This window comes from Rhizophagus irregularis, chromosome 1, assembly GCF_026210795.1.
Source record: "Rhizophagus irregularis chromosome 1, complete sequence".
In the NCBI taxonomy this organism is placed as follows: domain Eukaryota; kingdom Fungi; phylum Glomeromycota; class Glomeromycetes; order Glomerales; family Glomeraceae; genus Rhizophagus; species Rhizophagus irregularis.
The window spans coordinates 7932160-7948643 of NC_089429.1; the positions used below are offsets into that span (position 1 = coordinate 7932160).

At 26.3% G+C, this 16484-nt stretch overlaps 3 protein-coding genes across 3 annotated transcripts; 2 read left to right on the forward strand and 1 right to left on the reverse strand.

The window, feature by feature from the left end:
* Nucleotides 1-824: 824 nt before the first annotated feature.
* OCT59_001570 (uncharacterized protein) lies at nucleotides 825-1094 on the reverse strand (the record flags this gene model as incomplete). The annotated part of the gene is made up of 1 exon (XM_066139675.1): nucleotides 825-1094. The coding sequence occupies one exon, from the start codon at nucleotides 1092-1094 to the stop codon at nucleotides 825-827; it is 270 nt and encodes an 89-aa protein (XP_065989063.1).
* Nucleotides 1095-11242: 10148 nt separating this feature from the next.
* On the forward strand, nucleotides 11243-12073 carry OCT59_001571 (uncharacterized protein; the record flags this gene model as incomplete). The annotated part of the gene is made up of 3 exons (XM_025309329.2): nucleotides 11243-11583; nucleotides 11665-11978; nucleotides 12051-12073. The coding sequence occupies 3 exons, from the start codon at nucleotides 11243-11245 to the stop codon at nucleotides 12071-12073; spliced, it is 678 nt and encodes a 225-aa protein (XP_025177223.2).
* Nucleotides 12074-14399: 2326 nt separating this feature from the next.
* Nucleotides 14400-15978, forward strand: OCT59_001572 (uncharacterized protein). Its single transcript, XM_025317955.2, has one exon. The coding sequence runs from the start codon at nucleotides 14426-14428 to the stop codon at nucleotides 15815-15817; it is 1392 nt and encodes a 463-aa protein (XP_025177222.2). The 5' UTR covers nucleotides 14400-14425; the 3' UTR covers nucleotides 15818-15978.
* Nucleotides 15979-16484: the final 506 nt, after the last annotated feature.

The following is a 16484-nucleotide window of genomic DNA, read 5'->3' on the forward strand; positions in this document are numbered from 1 at the left end:
TAAAAACTCATTGATTTTAAATAATTTAATGAGAAGATTTAAAATTTTCAATTAATTAAATTTCTTTATTTATTTAATAGAACGTAAGTTATAAGTTTTTTATTAAATTTTTAAAGGAATTTTGTTTTTTTTGGTTATCCTCATATTCTTATATATATGTATCTAAAATATTCAGATTTCACATTCTCCACATTTTGAGCATAAAATAATAATGTCACCAATCCAGCAGTTGTTTGAAAATAATTGTTTGTATGTTCTTTATTTACAAAATACAAGCTTCATTCGATTAAGAATTAGGGATTAATTAATTTTCCCTAATCCCTTGGTGAGAAAATTTGCTACCATATTTGTTCTCTTTATAAAAAATTCTTTAGTGGTTCTTTCATTACAAATCGAAGATTGATGTTGTCAACTTCCAACATTTTCAATATTACTGGTTTAATATAGTAGTATTATATTGTGTCAACTTTAAAATTAATTTGCATTAAATCCTTTTTGAAAGGTTTCTTCATCTAAGAGATCTTATTAACCATATATTATAATTAAATCACTAGTATATAAATAAAATAGATAAATCTGGATAATAATAAATGAATAAATATCCAGTATTTACATTTATCCTTGGGTGTATCAAAATATTTCAGTAGATAACTTCGCTGGAATGGCATAATTGTAATTTCTTTGATTGAAGAATCAATAACTACATTGATTTTCTTTAACTGCTCATACTTTTAATTGCATTTGATTCTTTAGGAAATATTATTAATGATAAAATCATTGCCAGCTTTAAAATAAGTTATCTCTGTTGCATCTCTCTTCTTCATTTAAAGTAATGTCATAACTCTTCTTGTAATCAAGAATAATTCTATAATTGATAAATATGACTTACAGAAATTATTAATCTTTATCATCCATTTATCAATATCATAATAATAATCTTTCATCGTATTCTGGCTGTAAAGTTCCTCTGCATATTCCTTGTCCCTTTTTATGGAAATTTGGGATGGTCCTGCTGCTTTTCCATTTGAGGGCAATCTTATATTTTCAATCCATTCTTTGATAGCTGGAAGTTGTTGTTTCATTTGATTCTTCATCAATGTGCTTTTTGAGATATTATAATGGCTATAATTAATAAATCTTTGAAAAGTCACCGGAGATAATTAAATTTTTTAGTTAAACTTTTCTATACTTAGAGTCCAGACTTTCAATGGATATTCGAATTCGGGAGTAAAATTATTTAAAGTATGGGCTCTAATGAATATTGAACTACAGCGTGTTATAAATATTATAAAATTATTCTTTGTTAAATTTGGATGTAATAGGTAATATTTTGTTTAATACAAAATTCCTTTGAAATCTATGATTTTTTAAAACTCATTGATTTTAGGTAATTGAATGAGATGATTTAAATTTCAATCAATTAATTATATAATATCAATTTTTTAAAGGAATTTGGTATTTTTAGTTATCTTCATATTCTTATATAATATTATCTAAATTTTAATGTCACCAATCCAGCAGTTGTTTGAAAATAATTGTTTGTATGTTCTTTATTTACAAAATACAAACTCTATTGGATTAGGAATTAAAGAACTAATTAATTTTTTCCCTCATCTGTTGGTGAGAAAATTTGCTACCATCTCATGTTTTAATTACTTTGTGAATAATAGATAAGTAATGTAGAAATACCCTATAGGATTCTGATTTATTTTTAGATGTAGTATCCCTAATCTTTCTGAGTAATAGTGATATGGTATGGTTATATTAAATGTAGGACCTTTAAAAAAATTGTATCATATAAATCGTATAATAATGATACAATTAGCTGAATTCTCAGATATTTGTTACTATAATCTTAATTTAATTATATTTCATTTTCCTCTATGATTCGTGTTAATTATCTTATTATTTTTGTTTCTTTGTCTAATGAAATTATCTCGTTATCCTTGTTTCTTTGTCTAGTGAAATTATCTCATTATACTTTGTCTCTTTGTCTAATAAAATTATTATTTAAAATTTTAATAATTTCCGTTACTTGGGGATAATTTTTAAATGGCAATGGTTTAATAGTTAAAACATGCCAAACTTCATATACGTATAATTTAATACATGATACAACAGTTTATTAGTGTAATCTCAACGGAAGGAGTAATAGTGAAAGATGTCAAACTTCATAGATATCAGTAGTATTAGTTATTTATCTTAATATTATTCTAAAGCAATATTATCTTAAAGTTTGATACTAATTGAAGTAAAAGTCAATCATCTTATAGGTTGTTGTATCCTTTGATAGTCTCTTTCCAGAAAAGTAATCCATTTCTATCTAACACTAAATAAAATGGTGTATATCTATATCTTTTACTCTTTTAATACTTGTACTTTTTTTACATTATTCTGATATATTACACTATTATTATTATACAAGCTCTTATATTTATAAAATATTATCTAAATTGACCAGTTTTAATGTTATTGGTCAAGTCAAAATTAATCATATTATTTTAATATAATATGACTCGGGATAATTGAATAGTGTGTTAATTTATGTGTAGACCATATTCAATAAACAATATTAAGAGTAAATATTATAAATGCATTACTTATGTTGCTGATTAACTTTATGATCCACCAGAGCAATCAATCTGTAGGATTGTATCACTATGATGAACCAATATAGTATACTGGTTGCTTTAATGATGGTATCCAGTAAGAGTTGTATACTTGTATTTGACATAGGAAGACCAGCAATTGTAATACTTGGTGCTTTGAAACGATCATGGACAGGCTTTGATAATACATTTTCACATTGAGTAATTGGACAGGTGTTAGCTAATCGACGTCATGTGGTTTTATGTCATCATGAGTATCATCATCCATATTGGTATCATCACTGTATATTCATTTGTATTATCACAGTTGTTCGATAAATACTACTAATAATCTCTTCTCTGAATTCCCTTATTTCAGAAGTTTGATGAGTAGGTTCATTATTATTATTATAAACACCTTTTTTATCTTATTTTTAAATATAAATTCTGATGAATATAAATATGATCCCATCATTATGAATGTAAAGAAGGTGGATTGGAGATAATGAAGAACTATTTCTAATTGAATGGTACTGAATTTGATACCTTGAAGTATATTCTATTTTACACTTTTGCCATTTTAATGACCTTCCATTTTTTTCAATAAACATCTCTGGTCTTTATATTATGTAATCCAAATTAGTTTTCTTAATGTTATTTGTTAGATTAAAATTATCAAAGCATTTATAATTCTGGATAAATTAAAGATGGCCTCTTAATGGATATGTAAACTATATGCTTAATAAGTAAGATTAAAAAATGAATTTTTTAAATATTACTACTGTGAAATAATTAATTTATTGCAAATTATAACAAATGGAATAAAGCTACATTTAGTAAAATCATGATCAGTAATAATATATCTCTATAATGTCCATAACTTAGGTTTATCATGCTGCAGCCGCATCAGCACGAAATTTTTCTTTTTCTAATTCATCTTCTAAGGGAGTTATAACTTCATAATCAAAAAGCATCATTTAATAATGGTGAATCAATATTCCTCCATTGTTTCATAAACTAATAATATTAAACACCTTTTCTACTTTATTTTCAGATATAAAATCCGATGAAAAGGAAACTGATTTCATTCATCAGAAGTGGAAAGAAGGTGTTTACTGGTCTTTTAACAATACTTGTATCTGTGGTACTGAATTGATTTATTTCTTTTTACAAATCAAAAACATTTGATTTTTTAAAATTAACTATCTATTATTTAAAGTATTTATGATTTAGACTAGTTAACTTCATGATCCATCAGAATAATTATCTTGTAGACTATGGTGAATCAATATTATGTAGATTTTTGCATCTATATGAATAGTTGTTCTATAAATATTACTGCAATGATTGACAATCCATATCATCTGCATAATCTGTGCATGATAATGTTCTGTTTCTCGTGCCATGGTATCAACATTGTATCCTAATGTAGATTTCCATCATTTCATATGAATTCGTGAAAAACTTTTCTAAACTTCCAATGAATTCATAACATTGATCGATATCAATATTATATTTTCTCCATATTAGTGATGAAATTGTTTATGCAATCATACTAATCCCTTAACTATTAATATTAAACACCTTTTTTTCCTTATATTCTGATATAAAATCCGATGAAAATGTGACCGATTTCATTCATTAGAAGTATCAGAAGTGGAAATAAGGTGATTACTGGTCTATTGACAATACTTGTATCAAGAATCATGTGGTACTGGAATTTGATGTAATTTCTTTTTTACAGGACTATATTATTTTCAATACTTTTATTTACGGTATTTAAATGTTCCATAAACAAAATTATTTTCCATACTATTGATGGCCATCCATAAATTATAGTGTTGACAGTTGTTCTATATTACTAATCCCTTCTCTGAATACTCATATAGTAATTCTATAAGCATCCAAAATTGGATTGTTTTACAGTTTAACTATTATAATTAAACATTTTTTTTTTATATATGCTACGCTTCTTGTGATAAATAGCTTTAAAAGGTTAAAAAATATTAAGTTTAATTAACATTATAGATTATCATTTGAATTTAGAAGAAAAAAGGGAGGAAAAGAAAAGAGGCTCAATAGTTTCATCAAATTCCAAATCATTTATATTTAAATAATTTTATAAAAATAAACATCAAAGCCCCATTATGTCATACAATTATTAATTATTCCAATTAAAAAAACATCCAGAAATTTAGTCAAATATAATATCAAAGCCAGAATTACAGTACAGAAAGCCACAATTCACAGCCAAAACTTAGCACCAATAAAATTCTTTATCATAAAAAAATTTAATCTATTATCATGATAATCATTTTTTTTATATACAGTATATTAACTATATTTATACATACATATATATTAATTTTTATAATTAATTTATCACTATTTCTGTTATATTTTCTTTAATATTCAAATAATGAAATATAAATTATTTTGAAATAACGGATATCGATAAAACAAATTTCCTGTTTTATGTGAAACAGATCAAATATTATGTAGCTGGTTAGCTTTAGTATGAATGCATGTCATAAAAGAATTACAAAATTAATATAAAAATTTCCGGCAAACGAAAATATGAAAACATAAAGTTAAAATATAATCCGTACAATTATTGATGAAAAATTTATACAGGGAAGTATAAAATGGGAAGTAATTTATTCATCAACTTGTAATAAATATAAATTTGAAACGAAATTTATAGTTGTTGTATATTAAAGATCGTGTTATGTACGCCAAGTTGCTTAACAATCAGTAACCCGAGACTGAAAGCATTACCGCTATTAGACTTAGATAATTAATACGTAATGTTACTGTGTCTGCGGTTATAAACTACATTCGTGTTTACTATATCATATTAATTAACCTATCGTTCACGAAATAAAAGTTGTACCGCTGCGGCGCTGCCTATTGTACAACAAATTTCAATTCTTAATAACCGAAAACGTAAATTGTAGAGATAACGTAAAAAAAATTAAAAAATAAATATTTTAGCATATGTTACTTAGTATACAGGTATCAACACCACGAATTGACACCAATACAAAACCTTTTTGATGGCGCACAGCATCGATAATATCATCATTTCCATTTCAAACTATTTTAATATCAAAAAGATGTATATATTTTCAAACAGAACAGATAATATAATAAATATAAAGTTCTTTTTAAAGTGCTTTAAGCTTACAGAATCAGCCATTCAGGGTAATAATACGGAGCTTGTTGATAAATCGATAATATTTTCAACTTCTAATTCATTATCATTCGCTCCTTCTAAGTTAACCAATTGGTTAACAAAAAAAAATGATCACGTGCCTGAGTCTTTGAGGAGAATTTTTTTTTATAAGGACAATATAAAGTGTAACATTTTAACCAAATAATTTTATTTATTTATTATTGATTAAATATGCAAAAAAAATAATTCAAAAGGTTTAAATACCAAATTAAAATTATACAGATTCTTAAAAGGCTTAACACTTAAGAAAGCCATTCAATCAAAATATTAAAAAGCCATAAAAACATTAGGCAAAAAAGCCATTAGCCAAATCAAAATGTCTTAGTATTTGATGAAAATGGCTCGTATTTGACAAAAAAAGCTTAACAGAAGACTTTATATTGTATATATATACTGTAAATAGATAATAATTGAAATTTAAAGTTATAACATTTTTAACCAATAAATAATTTAATATTAGATAATATTTATTTATTATTAATTAAATATGTAAAAAAAAATAATGCAAAAGGTTAAATATGCAAAAAAAATTAATGAAATACTAACATTAAAATTATATTAATTCTTAATGGGCTTAGCACTTAAAAAAGCCACAAATCAAAATATTTAATAAAAAAGCCATAATTTAAATATTTAGTAACAAAAAGCCACTATTAGTTATTAAGTACTTAACAAAAAAGTCATTAGTTAAATATTAAACAAAAAAGCCATTAATCAAACATTTAGAAATAAAGCCATTAGTTAAACACTTAATAAAGAAACCATTAATTAAATATTAACGAAAAAGCCATTAGCCAAATCAGCCTAAAATCAGTATTTTAATTGTATTGATATTTACAGTTAACAAAATGGCTTGGTATTTGACAAAAATGACTTGAAATATAACAAAAAAAGCTTCTTTAAATTCAATTATTATTAATTCATGATTCGCCGATCAACCCGATCATGGGATGTGGCTATGTAATAAAACAACAATCTGACGTTGCCCACTACTAAAAATTTTGAAACAAAAATATAAAATTATGAAAAAACCACTTCAAATAAAGCGTGTGGATATGGTGTTGTACTTACAAAAAGGAAGTGGCTGGAAATCATGTTTCCTAACGCTAATGGCAATTTTCCAAATTTAATTAATTTAATTAGTAATTGGTCCATAACGCTAATCATTTTGTGCTACTGATCGGCAAATCACGAGATATAATAAGGTAACATTTTAACCGATAATATAAAAATATTTATTACAAAAAAATTTCAATAATGTATACTATTTTGGGATTTATTGAAGTACGATCGATATTTAGTTGGCCAGTGACGTTTACATTTTAATTTCATTGTGGATCTTTTACTATGACATATGACGACATACAAAAGTAAACGTAAAATTTTCATTGAAAAAAATTTCGGAATTCCGCGATACAACTTCTGAAATTCTTTTTTTTTAAAAAAAAATCGGCAATATTTTTTCTTTTGAGAAAAGAGAAAAAAAGATACATTTTTCATATGATTCATTTAGGTTATTTGGGCTAATTTTTTTTTTTTATTTAAAAAAAAAAATTTATTTAAACAACAAAAGATGACTAATTCCGAAAAACGCCAATATGCATTTATTGGAATTTTCGATTTTAACAATCCTTTAAGAAAATATTATTAGTAGATTGTAATTTTGAACTAGCTAAAATCGATAAAAAATAAAGATTTTTCAAAGTTCCCATGACACCTTTCTTTTGTGTGAAAAAAAAATTGTAGAACTATTCAATACATTTCTTGGCATGTTTAAGTTTAAATGACATAATTGTTTATTTCTAATTCTGTAAATTGATTTAAAAAAAAAAATTTCATATATTTTTATAATAACGACACAAAAATGGGTTTTTTGACCCTTATTCTTTGTCTTTTTGTAGAATTTCATTATTCTATTAGTTGCATATCATACGATTATGACGATCCCCTTGTTTTCTTTTTATGGATTGCATAATTCCTTTTTAGAAGCCTAGAATAAACATATGGAATCTCATTGCCTTTGGTCGTTAAAAACCCAAAAGGGTAATAGAAAATTTAACAATCCGGCCTGCATTAAGATTTTTTTTGATCTGCATCATTATTAATGATCTTGCCCAGAATTAAAAAAAGGGGGATGATCTTCATATTTATTTATCAAATATATATGCAATTTAGGTTTTGGGGGCAAAATTTTACAATATATTATATATATTAACGTAATATATATCTGTATCACAATATGGTTTATTGCATTTAAAACAAAGAACTTTGTTTCAATATTAAAAATTTTTTTTCTTTCATCACGTGAGATTTTTACGTGAAATTTTATTTACTGATGATAATTCGAGATGGTAATCATGAGACAAAATTATCTAAAATATTACTAAAAATATTAAAGAATAAAAATATTATATATAAAAATATTATATACTATATATAAAAAAATTTAAAAATCATAAATATTTTCTATATAATTAAATGGGATTTTGAGATTGGGATTTGGATTTTGGATGGGATGGGTTTGGGATTTGGGACTGATATGGGATTGGAATGGAATGGGATTTTAAATGGGTTGCAAGTATACTCCAGACTATGATACTTATGAAGAAGATTGGAAGATATATTTTACCATTCTTTTTGAAGCATCCAAATGTCATAATTGTTTACAACATCGGAAGAGGCCAAAGAACAAGAACGACGACTCAAACTGAATTGCTGAAAGCCGCAATTTAATAAAAAAATACGAAAGACGTCAACATCAAATTCACGAACTGACTGTTAACATTTTTTTATTGAGAACATTCGTAAAATCGATTTGACAATTTTGTTTTTCTCGCATGAAATTCATACCGCGTTCGTTTATATGACTATTTAATTTTACAGAGATCAGATTCAGCTTACAGTATTTCACCGACAGTCAACTTACTTACTGACAGAATTCACCGATTTCACAAATTATTAAACTGATTTTTCTTAATAATAATATTTTTTATAACTAATTTTAATGTTAAGAGTATCATTTCAAAACATTAAGTATTTCGGTTTTTTTTATTAGAATAAATACATTATGCAATTAGTGCTTATAAACAATTTTATGATATGATATTATACGTTATACGTTATGGAACTCGATAGATCATTGTAATTAGTTTTTTTATTTTTTATTTATTTATTGCTTTATAAAATTGTTTAGTATAACAAAAAAATTATTGTAGTAAAAAATATTTATTTTTATAATAAAAAAAAAATCAAATTAATGGGATATGGGATATGGATATGGGATATGGGATATGGGGATATGGGATATTGGATATGGGATATGGGATATGGGATTGGAATTTTGGAATGGGATTATGGGATATGGGATGGGATGATAGGATATGGGATGGGATATGGGATTTCCCAATCCCATTAATATGGGTGGCAAGTAGGAAGTGGATTCCATCCAAATTGGCTGTTTTAATCAGGACATGCAAGATTTTTCCTGTTATATATATTTTTTAATTTTAGACGCTTAAATAATATCTTAAATAATTTAGTAAATCAATGGTGATGCTGCGGGAAGTCTGAAAACATTCCACTACGTTTGATGACGTCATGTCCGTTATTCTGCCCATCATTATTCTGTTATGTTCCTTAGATAACAGACACCACTTCGGACTTAATAACGGTTTTCAGTCTTTATCTGAAAATAATTTTGTTAAGTGACGCCTTCCGAGCTAGCGAAAATTAAGAGTACAAGTTTTATTGTGTCACCGATCAAAGTGACATCAATTTTTTATATATTAATATAATTGCGCAAGTTGTTAATTAATAAAAAGTTAGTGTATAATACTAAAATTTTTGCTATTTTATAGTAGTAGTATATACTATATACTGTACTTAATTATAAAGTACATCACTAACGTTCAATTAATTACAAATTTTTTCATTGGAAAAATCTTTTTCAACCTATCGAAATATGCAAACAAATCAAACAATAAATTTCATCTACTGCGCTCGTTAAAAAAGAGCAAAAAAAAAAAAATACAGAACTCCGAAATATTATCCAAAAACAATTAGAATAGTAGTACATAATTTGTAAAAAGAAATCGCCTTTGTCTATTGCGCTCGTTAGAAAAGAGCAAAAAAAAAAAATACGGAACTCCGAAATATTTATCCCAAAACAATTAATTCTTTGATGGTTAATCATTACTTTAATGCAAATTATTGTATGCTACGCCATGAATATACACAGCTAAAAAAATGTCGATCAGCGATCCATTATCATATTTGGCATCTCAAAGAATTTTTAATCATTTACATATTATAGGTTTTGAACATATGACCAATAAACCTTATCAAAAAACTCAGGAGTACATACAGATATTACCGAAATGCTTATTATAGGTAAAAAAGCAACGCATTGCTTTTTTTTTTATTTACTTATACAAGAAAAACTATTTATTCTTTTTTTTTTTGAGATATTTCAGATAAGATTGTAAGGATATATAAATAAATTTTATGTATATTATTTATCAGAGTTTTTTTTAAAGAAAATAATATACAATTTTTTCAAAAAAAAAACGAATAATATATTTTTAAAATAAAAACTAAAAAAAAATACGATTTCCTAAAGTAGAATACAATAGCAATCTTAAAGTTAGCAGATCTTAAATATACAGGGCCTAGCTCACCAAAAAGAATGCAGATAGAACAATCATCTGATATGCAACTCTTACGAATAATGAATTGTAAAAGGAAAAATCATGAAAGCGATTAGAAAATTTTTTAACATATGTTGAAACATGTGCATACAAAGGAAACATGTCGCATATAATGATATAACATATTCAATGGTTAACTGCATAATATAATTGGGTTGGAAACTTCTATGCATGTTGGCGTTCTAGATTTGGGATCCAGTCTCTTTTTTTAGAAATTTTTTATACAACAAATTCAACAAATTTGGACAAGTTATTATATTTTTTGATATTTTTTTCGTTCCTGATTTATTTCGTGAAAAAAAAAGAATTTTGGCATTTTTTTTTTATGTAAACAAAACGTATGTACGTATGCTTATTCCATATATGTATATTCAATAATCAGCAAATAGTCAATAAAATATGTGTATGCCAAATAAAAAAAAAAATTTTCGCTAAGGATAATGTTTCATTTTTACGGAATATTCTGGATATTCTGATCCGAACAATGATATTTATTAACTCTATATGGTAAACAAAATATAAACATTAAATATAAATAGGGTGGATTTTGACGAAAAGGAACTATTAAATATTGTTAACTTCTCACTTAGTATCTAAAATTCACATAATATTTAAAATTTATCAATACTCTTTCACTATATATGGTATTGATAAATATCTCTCAAATAATATCTAAAATTTATAAACCTTTTTAAATAAAAAACTGTCTCATTATGAGTATCTCCAAATTCAAAACCGTAACTATAGCTGGAGGTACGAATAAAGTAGACCATATTATAGCTGAGGCATTTTTGGATGATGGCTCCTATCAAATTAAAATTCTTCGACGGAAGCCAGAAAATGATAATAAAATGGCTAAATCATTGGCTTCCAAGGGAGCAGAAATCGTATACGTGGATTATAATGAAAATTATAATCTTGTTAAAGCACTTAAAGGAACCGATGTTCTTATTAGTGCTTTAAATGTCGATCTTGACGGTGCGACCTATTGTAATACTCAAGCACCAGCCAAAGATGCCTCAGTAAAAAGGTTCATCCCATCCGTAAAGATGAAGTATGTTTTTTTTCTTTTCTTTTCTTTTTTTTGTTGTATGTTTATGATAAAATTTATAATGATTTTTTTTTCTTAACAAAGGGTTAAAGCTCATCCAATCACGGATAATAAAAACAAATTTAGAGATTATGTAGAAGAAAGTGGTCTCGAATATACGTATATTTATTTCGGACTACTCCAAGAACATATTCTTCGGTGTGGATTTGATATCAAAGAGAAGAAAGCTACATTCTATGATGATGTTAGCAAAAAGATTCCCACCACTTCTTTTTCCGATTTTGGTAAATATACCGTAGAGTCACTTAAAACGCCAGAAGCTCGTAATTCTGAAATTACTGTTGCTGGCGCGAACATGTCTCTAAATGAGTACATTGATATATTTGAAAAGGTTTCTGGTGAGTACATATTTATTTAATCATTATTAATTCATGAATTTTTGCAGTAACTAATTATGATGGTTTATATAGATTCAAATGGAAAGCAGTTGTAGATATCGACTCATTCGCGGATAATTTCAAGGATATCATTAATAATAAACAAAGTAAAAAACGATCGTTCGGTTTCATTCCTAGACCTGATCCGAGGTTATTGAAAAACTTGTGAAACAAGCGTCAAGAAAGAAGGACTGAAATTGAGAATACAACATTAGATCAACCTCTCCGGCATGATATTGAAATGCTGCAATGCCACAATAATATTAAAGAAAATTTATTTAATTATGATTCATTTCGGACCAATTTGATTTTCTGTTTAACAAAACCTCTCAAAAATTTTAAATTTAGATAACAAAAAAAATCAATTTTTGAAAAATCCCCTCACTCCCTTCTCCTACACCTTCTCCACCCCTCCTCCTACCCCTCCTCCTATACCTTCTCCTACACCTCCTCCTACACGTTCTCCTACACCTCCTCCTTCACCTCACCTCTTTCAATAAAAACTCTTGTTAAACAGAAAATACAATTGATCCGAGCCCATCTGCAATTATAAATTTTTGGTTCTTTGGGCTATAGTAATAATGGATTAAGCGAATAAGGGCAACCTAAGAAGAAATTTATCAACAGTATATAAAAACAATTGGAAAAATATATATATATATGTTGCATAATAGTTTAATGAAATACATAGACAAGATCTTGTCCATCGCGATTTTCACGAATCACGATGGAAATATTTTAATTCACGAATACATTAAGAGGCAGCCCTTATTCTCGATTCAGTGACATATGCAGTCTTTAAATGATCATGTGAAAGTGGAAATTATATCTGGAGTTCCACCTTTTATTGTACGGAGCGAAGCGAAGATTTGTTGGTAAATTAGAGACATATATTTGACCTTTACAATCTATTACAGCAAATCAAATTGACGAAGAAACTCTCAGATGTTTATTTTTAATGTCGATAAACACTTTAATAGAAATTACATTAATCCCTAATCCTACCCCTAATTTTCCGCTAATCCTACCCTTAATCCCTTAATCCTACCTCAAATCCTAACCCTATCCTAACCCTAATTCCAGTCCTACCCTAATCCTATCTTAACCCTAACTCGCGCCCTTTTTTATCTTTTTAAAATTTTTGCACAAAAAAATTTTTTTTATTAATCACTTAATAAAATCAGAAATCGGTATTACCTTGATTTTTCATCAATAAAATTGGAAATAATTCATTAATGAGCAAAGTTTTTTACAAATATCATTAATAAACTATGTAAGAACGTAATAAATTGTGCATTTATTTAATTTCGTAAGAGAGATAAAGATAAACCTTATCAGAATTTATTTAATACGAACTAACGTAATTTAATATTACAAGATTAAATCTTAGTCCAAAAGGTGATAAATGATGAATATATTGCATTATCTCCCATTAAAATGTTTTAGTCGACGAAAAATTGATATTCTCTCATGTATCATTATTTGACGAACCAACGCTACGCTATTGCCTCACAATATTTGTTGCATAAAAGAGATCGTTATAGTAATAATTATGAAAATATGGTGTATTAGGGTTATGAAATTAGACGCACGTTATAATAAATTTTATTATTTCAAAATTTTTGCCATATAGTTAAAGTGCGGGTCAAAAAGAGAATAATAAATAGCGTTGACCGGAATCACAAATAAAACTAATAACCACGTAAAAAAAAAAAATTATTTGTTTTTATTTATTTTTCTATTAAATTTTTTTTCTGTGAAGTTGTACTTGGCTTATATAAGAAATTTTCTGAGATTTTCCTTTGGCAAATGACTTGAAATTCAAATGACAAATGACAAACGACCCGAGTCATTTTGAGATTAATGTTGGCTAGCGTTATAATTCTGGCCTACATTATACTTTTTTTTTAAAAAAAAAAAAAATAATAAAAATTTGATAATGGTAAAATGACCAGGTCTTTTCGAACACTGCTGCTGACGTGTGATCAATTTTCTAAAAAAAAATTTATAGAGTGAAGCTGCTAATTCTAAAGATTATAATGATGGAAATTGTTCACTATGGCAAATTTCACGTATTTTTATTATCAAATACTTCATGATTTATCAATGAAATAAAAAATTCCAAAAAATAATACTGTAACTCCGAATTATATGAATAAATGTTACAAAAATTAAATTATATTTATAAAAAATATAGTTTTTTATGGCTTTAATCTTCGCGATCTTCACGAAATTAAATTTTTGTTTACCATGTGTTCAGTTGCACAAACAAAGGGATCATCCTGTTTCTTGTAACATTAATTAAACAATTAAACTAATTTGCGTTAGAATATCGGCAAAAAAATTTATTTTATAACACAACATATGCAAATACAACATACCGTCAAAATTCTTTCTTCTTAATTACTATGACTTCTGAAACATTAATAAATTCATTATTACAAGACTTAAATAAATTATATAATGAAGCAGATGATTACGACGTAATAATAAAAGCTGGAGAAGGATCTAATTCAGACGATTTTAAAGCACATTCTAATATATTACGAATTAGGTCAACTTATTTTAAGGCCGCTTTATCGTCTAATTGGACGAGGAAAGAAGGGAATGTTACTATTTTTAAAAAACCAAATATCAAAGCTGACACATTTAAGATCATTTTAAAATATATTTATACCGGGATTATAAATTTAGATACAAGCATTACAGGGATTGGGGAGTTACTTATTGCAGCGGATGAAATTAATCTTGTAGAATTAATTAATTATATTCAAAATCATATTGTTAAATTAAAAAAAGAATGGTCCGAGAAAGATATTATTAAATTATTTAATATTTTATCATGTCGTCAAGAAGTTTTTAATACACTTTATGTTTATTTCAGAGATATTATTAGTAATAATCCTGGAAGATTTTTTAATGAATCTAATTTATTTATAGAATTAGAAAATGATGCTTTTCTTTCACTTATTCAAAATGATGATTTTGATATGGAAGAAATTGAAATTTGGAATAATTTATTGAAATGGGCTATTTCAAAAAATTCTACCATTAGTTCTAATACAACACTTTGGAAAACAGAAGAAATGGAAGTTATTAAGTTAACAATTCGTGATTTTATTCCACATATTAGATTTTTTCAAATTTCTTCACAAAATTATTATTATAAGATACGACCATTATCAGCACTTTTACCAAAAGAACTTGATGAAGATATTATTTTAAATTTTCTTGTTCCAGAAAGTTCTCAAAATACAAAAATTTTACCAAGAAAATTAAGTAGTGTTAATAAATATTCTAAAATAATTAAATTAGATCATATTTATCAAATTTCTCATTGGATTGATAAAAAACAAGAGAATTATTCAAGAGTACCACAATATGAATTTAAATTGCTTTTAAATGGAAATAGAGATGGATTTGATGTTAAAACTTTTAAAGAAAGATGTTATAATAAAGGAGCTACAATTGTAGCAATTAAATTGAAAGGAAATAATGTCATTGGAGGATATAATCCAATAAGTTGGAATGGTTCAGGTAGATATCTTTCAACAAATGATAGTTTTATTTTTTCATTTAATCAATCAACTTTAAATTCATCAACTGTTATACTAAGTAGAGTCAAAAATAAAGGAAAAGCAATATATGATTGTATTAATAATAGTCATAGTTTTGGTGAATATGATCTTGAAATATTTAAGAGAAAATGTAGAAATGGTGATTATGAAACTAAAATTAGTGAAGATGGGGATTTTGAACTTGAAGATTATGAAGTATTTCAAGTAAATAAGAAAGAGTGAGCAACGCGGCGGTTGGTGGGAAATGTTAGTTTGAAACTACGCTTTTTATAGCGAAATATTTATATATATTTATTGCAAATATTTAATATTATTCTTTTCTCATATTTTTATAATCAAATGTATTAATATAAATAAATAAAGGTTTTATTAATATAATTCAGACATTAATAGTATTTCTTTTGAGTCTTTACCCAACATTATTCATGTTCACGAGCGATCAAGTTTGTTTAATCTTTAATATGGTAAAGGTAATAAATATAAATGCTGATTTATATCAGAAATTTTGACTTAATCCTGAAAAATAAATCTGATACAAAGCGCATTCAATTATGAAATCGGGGATATTAGCTCTACCAATTTCGAAAACAGAAAAGTCTAGCGAATGATACCACGGTAAGTTATGAAGGAAATTTGAAGAGGTAAAATAAATCCACATGACGGTAATGACAAGGGTGCGTCTATCATCGCTATACGGACATCGATACTGAGACGATTGTGTAGGTTGTCGTCGTGAGTGATCTTCGAGGGTGGCGAATTATGTGTTTGTCTACGTCGGTAGTTTTGGAAGGTCTTTTTAGATATGTTGTTGAAAATTTTCCATTCTTTAAATTTTGAGTTGCGTGTTTTCCAAATAGTGTTGTAGATTTCAACATGTAGATCATGAACG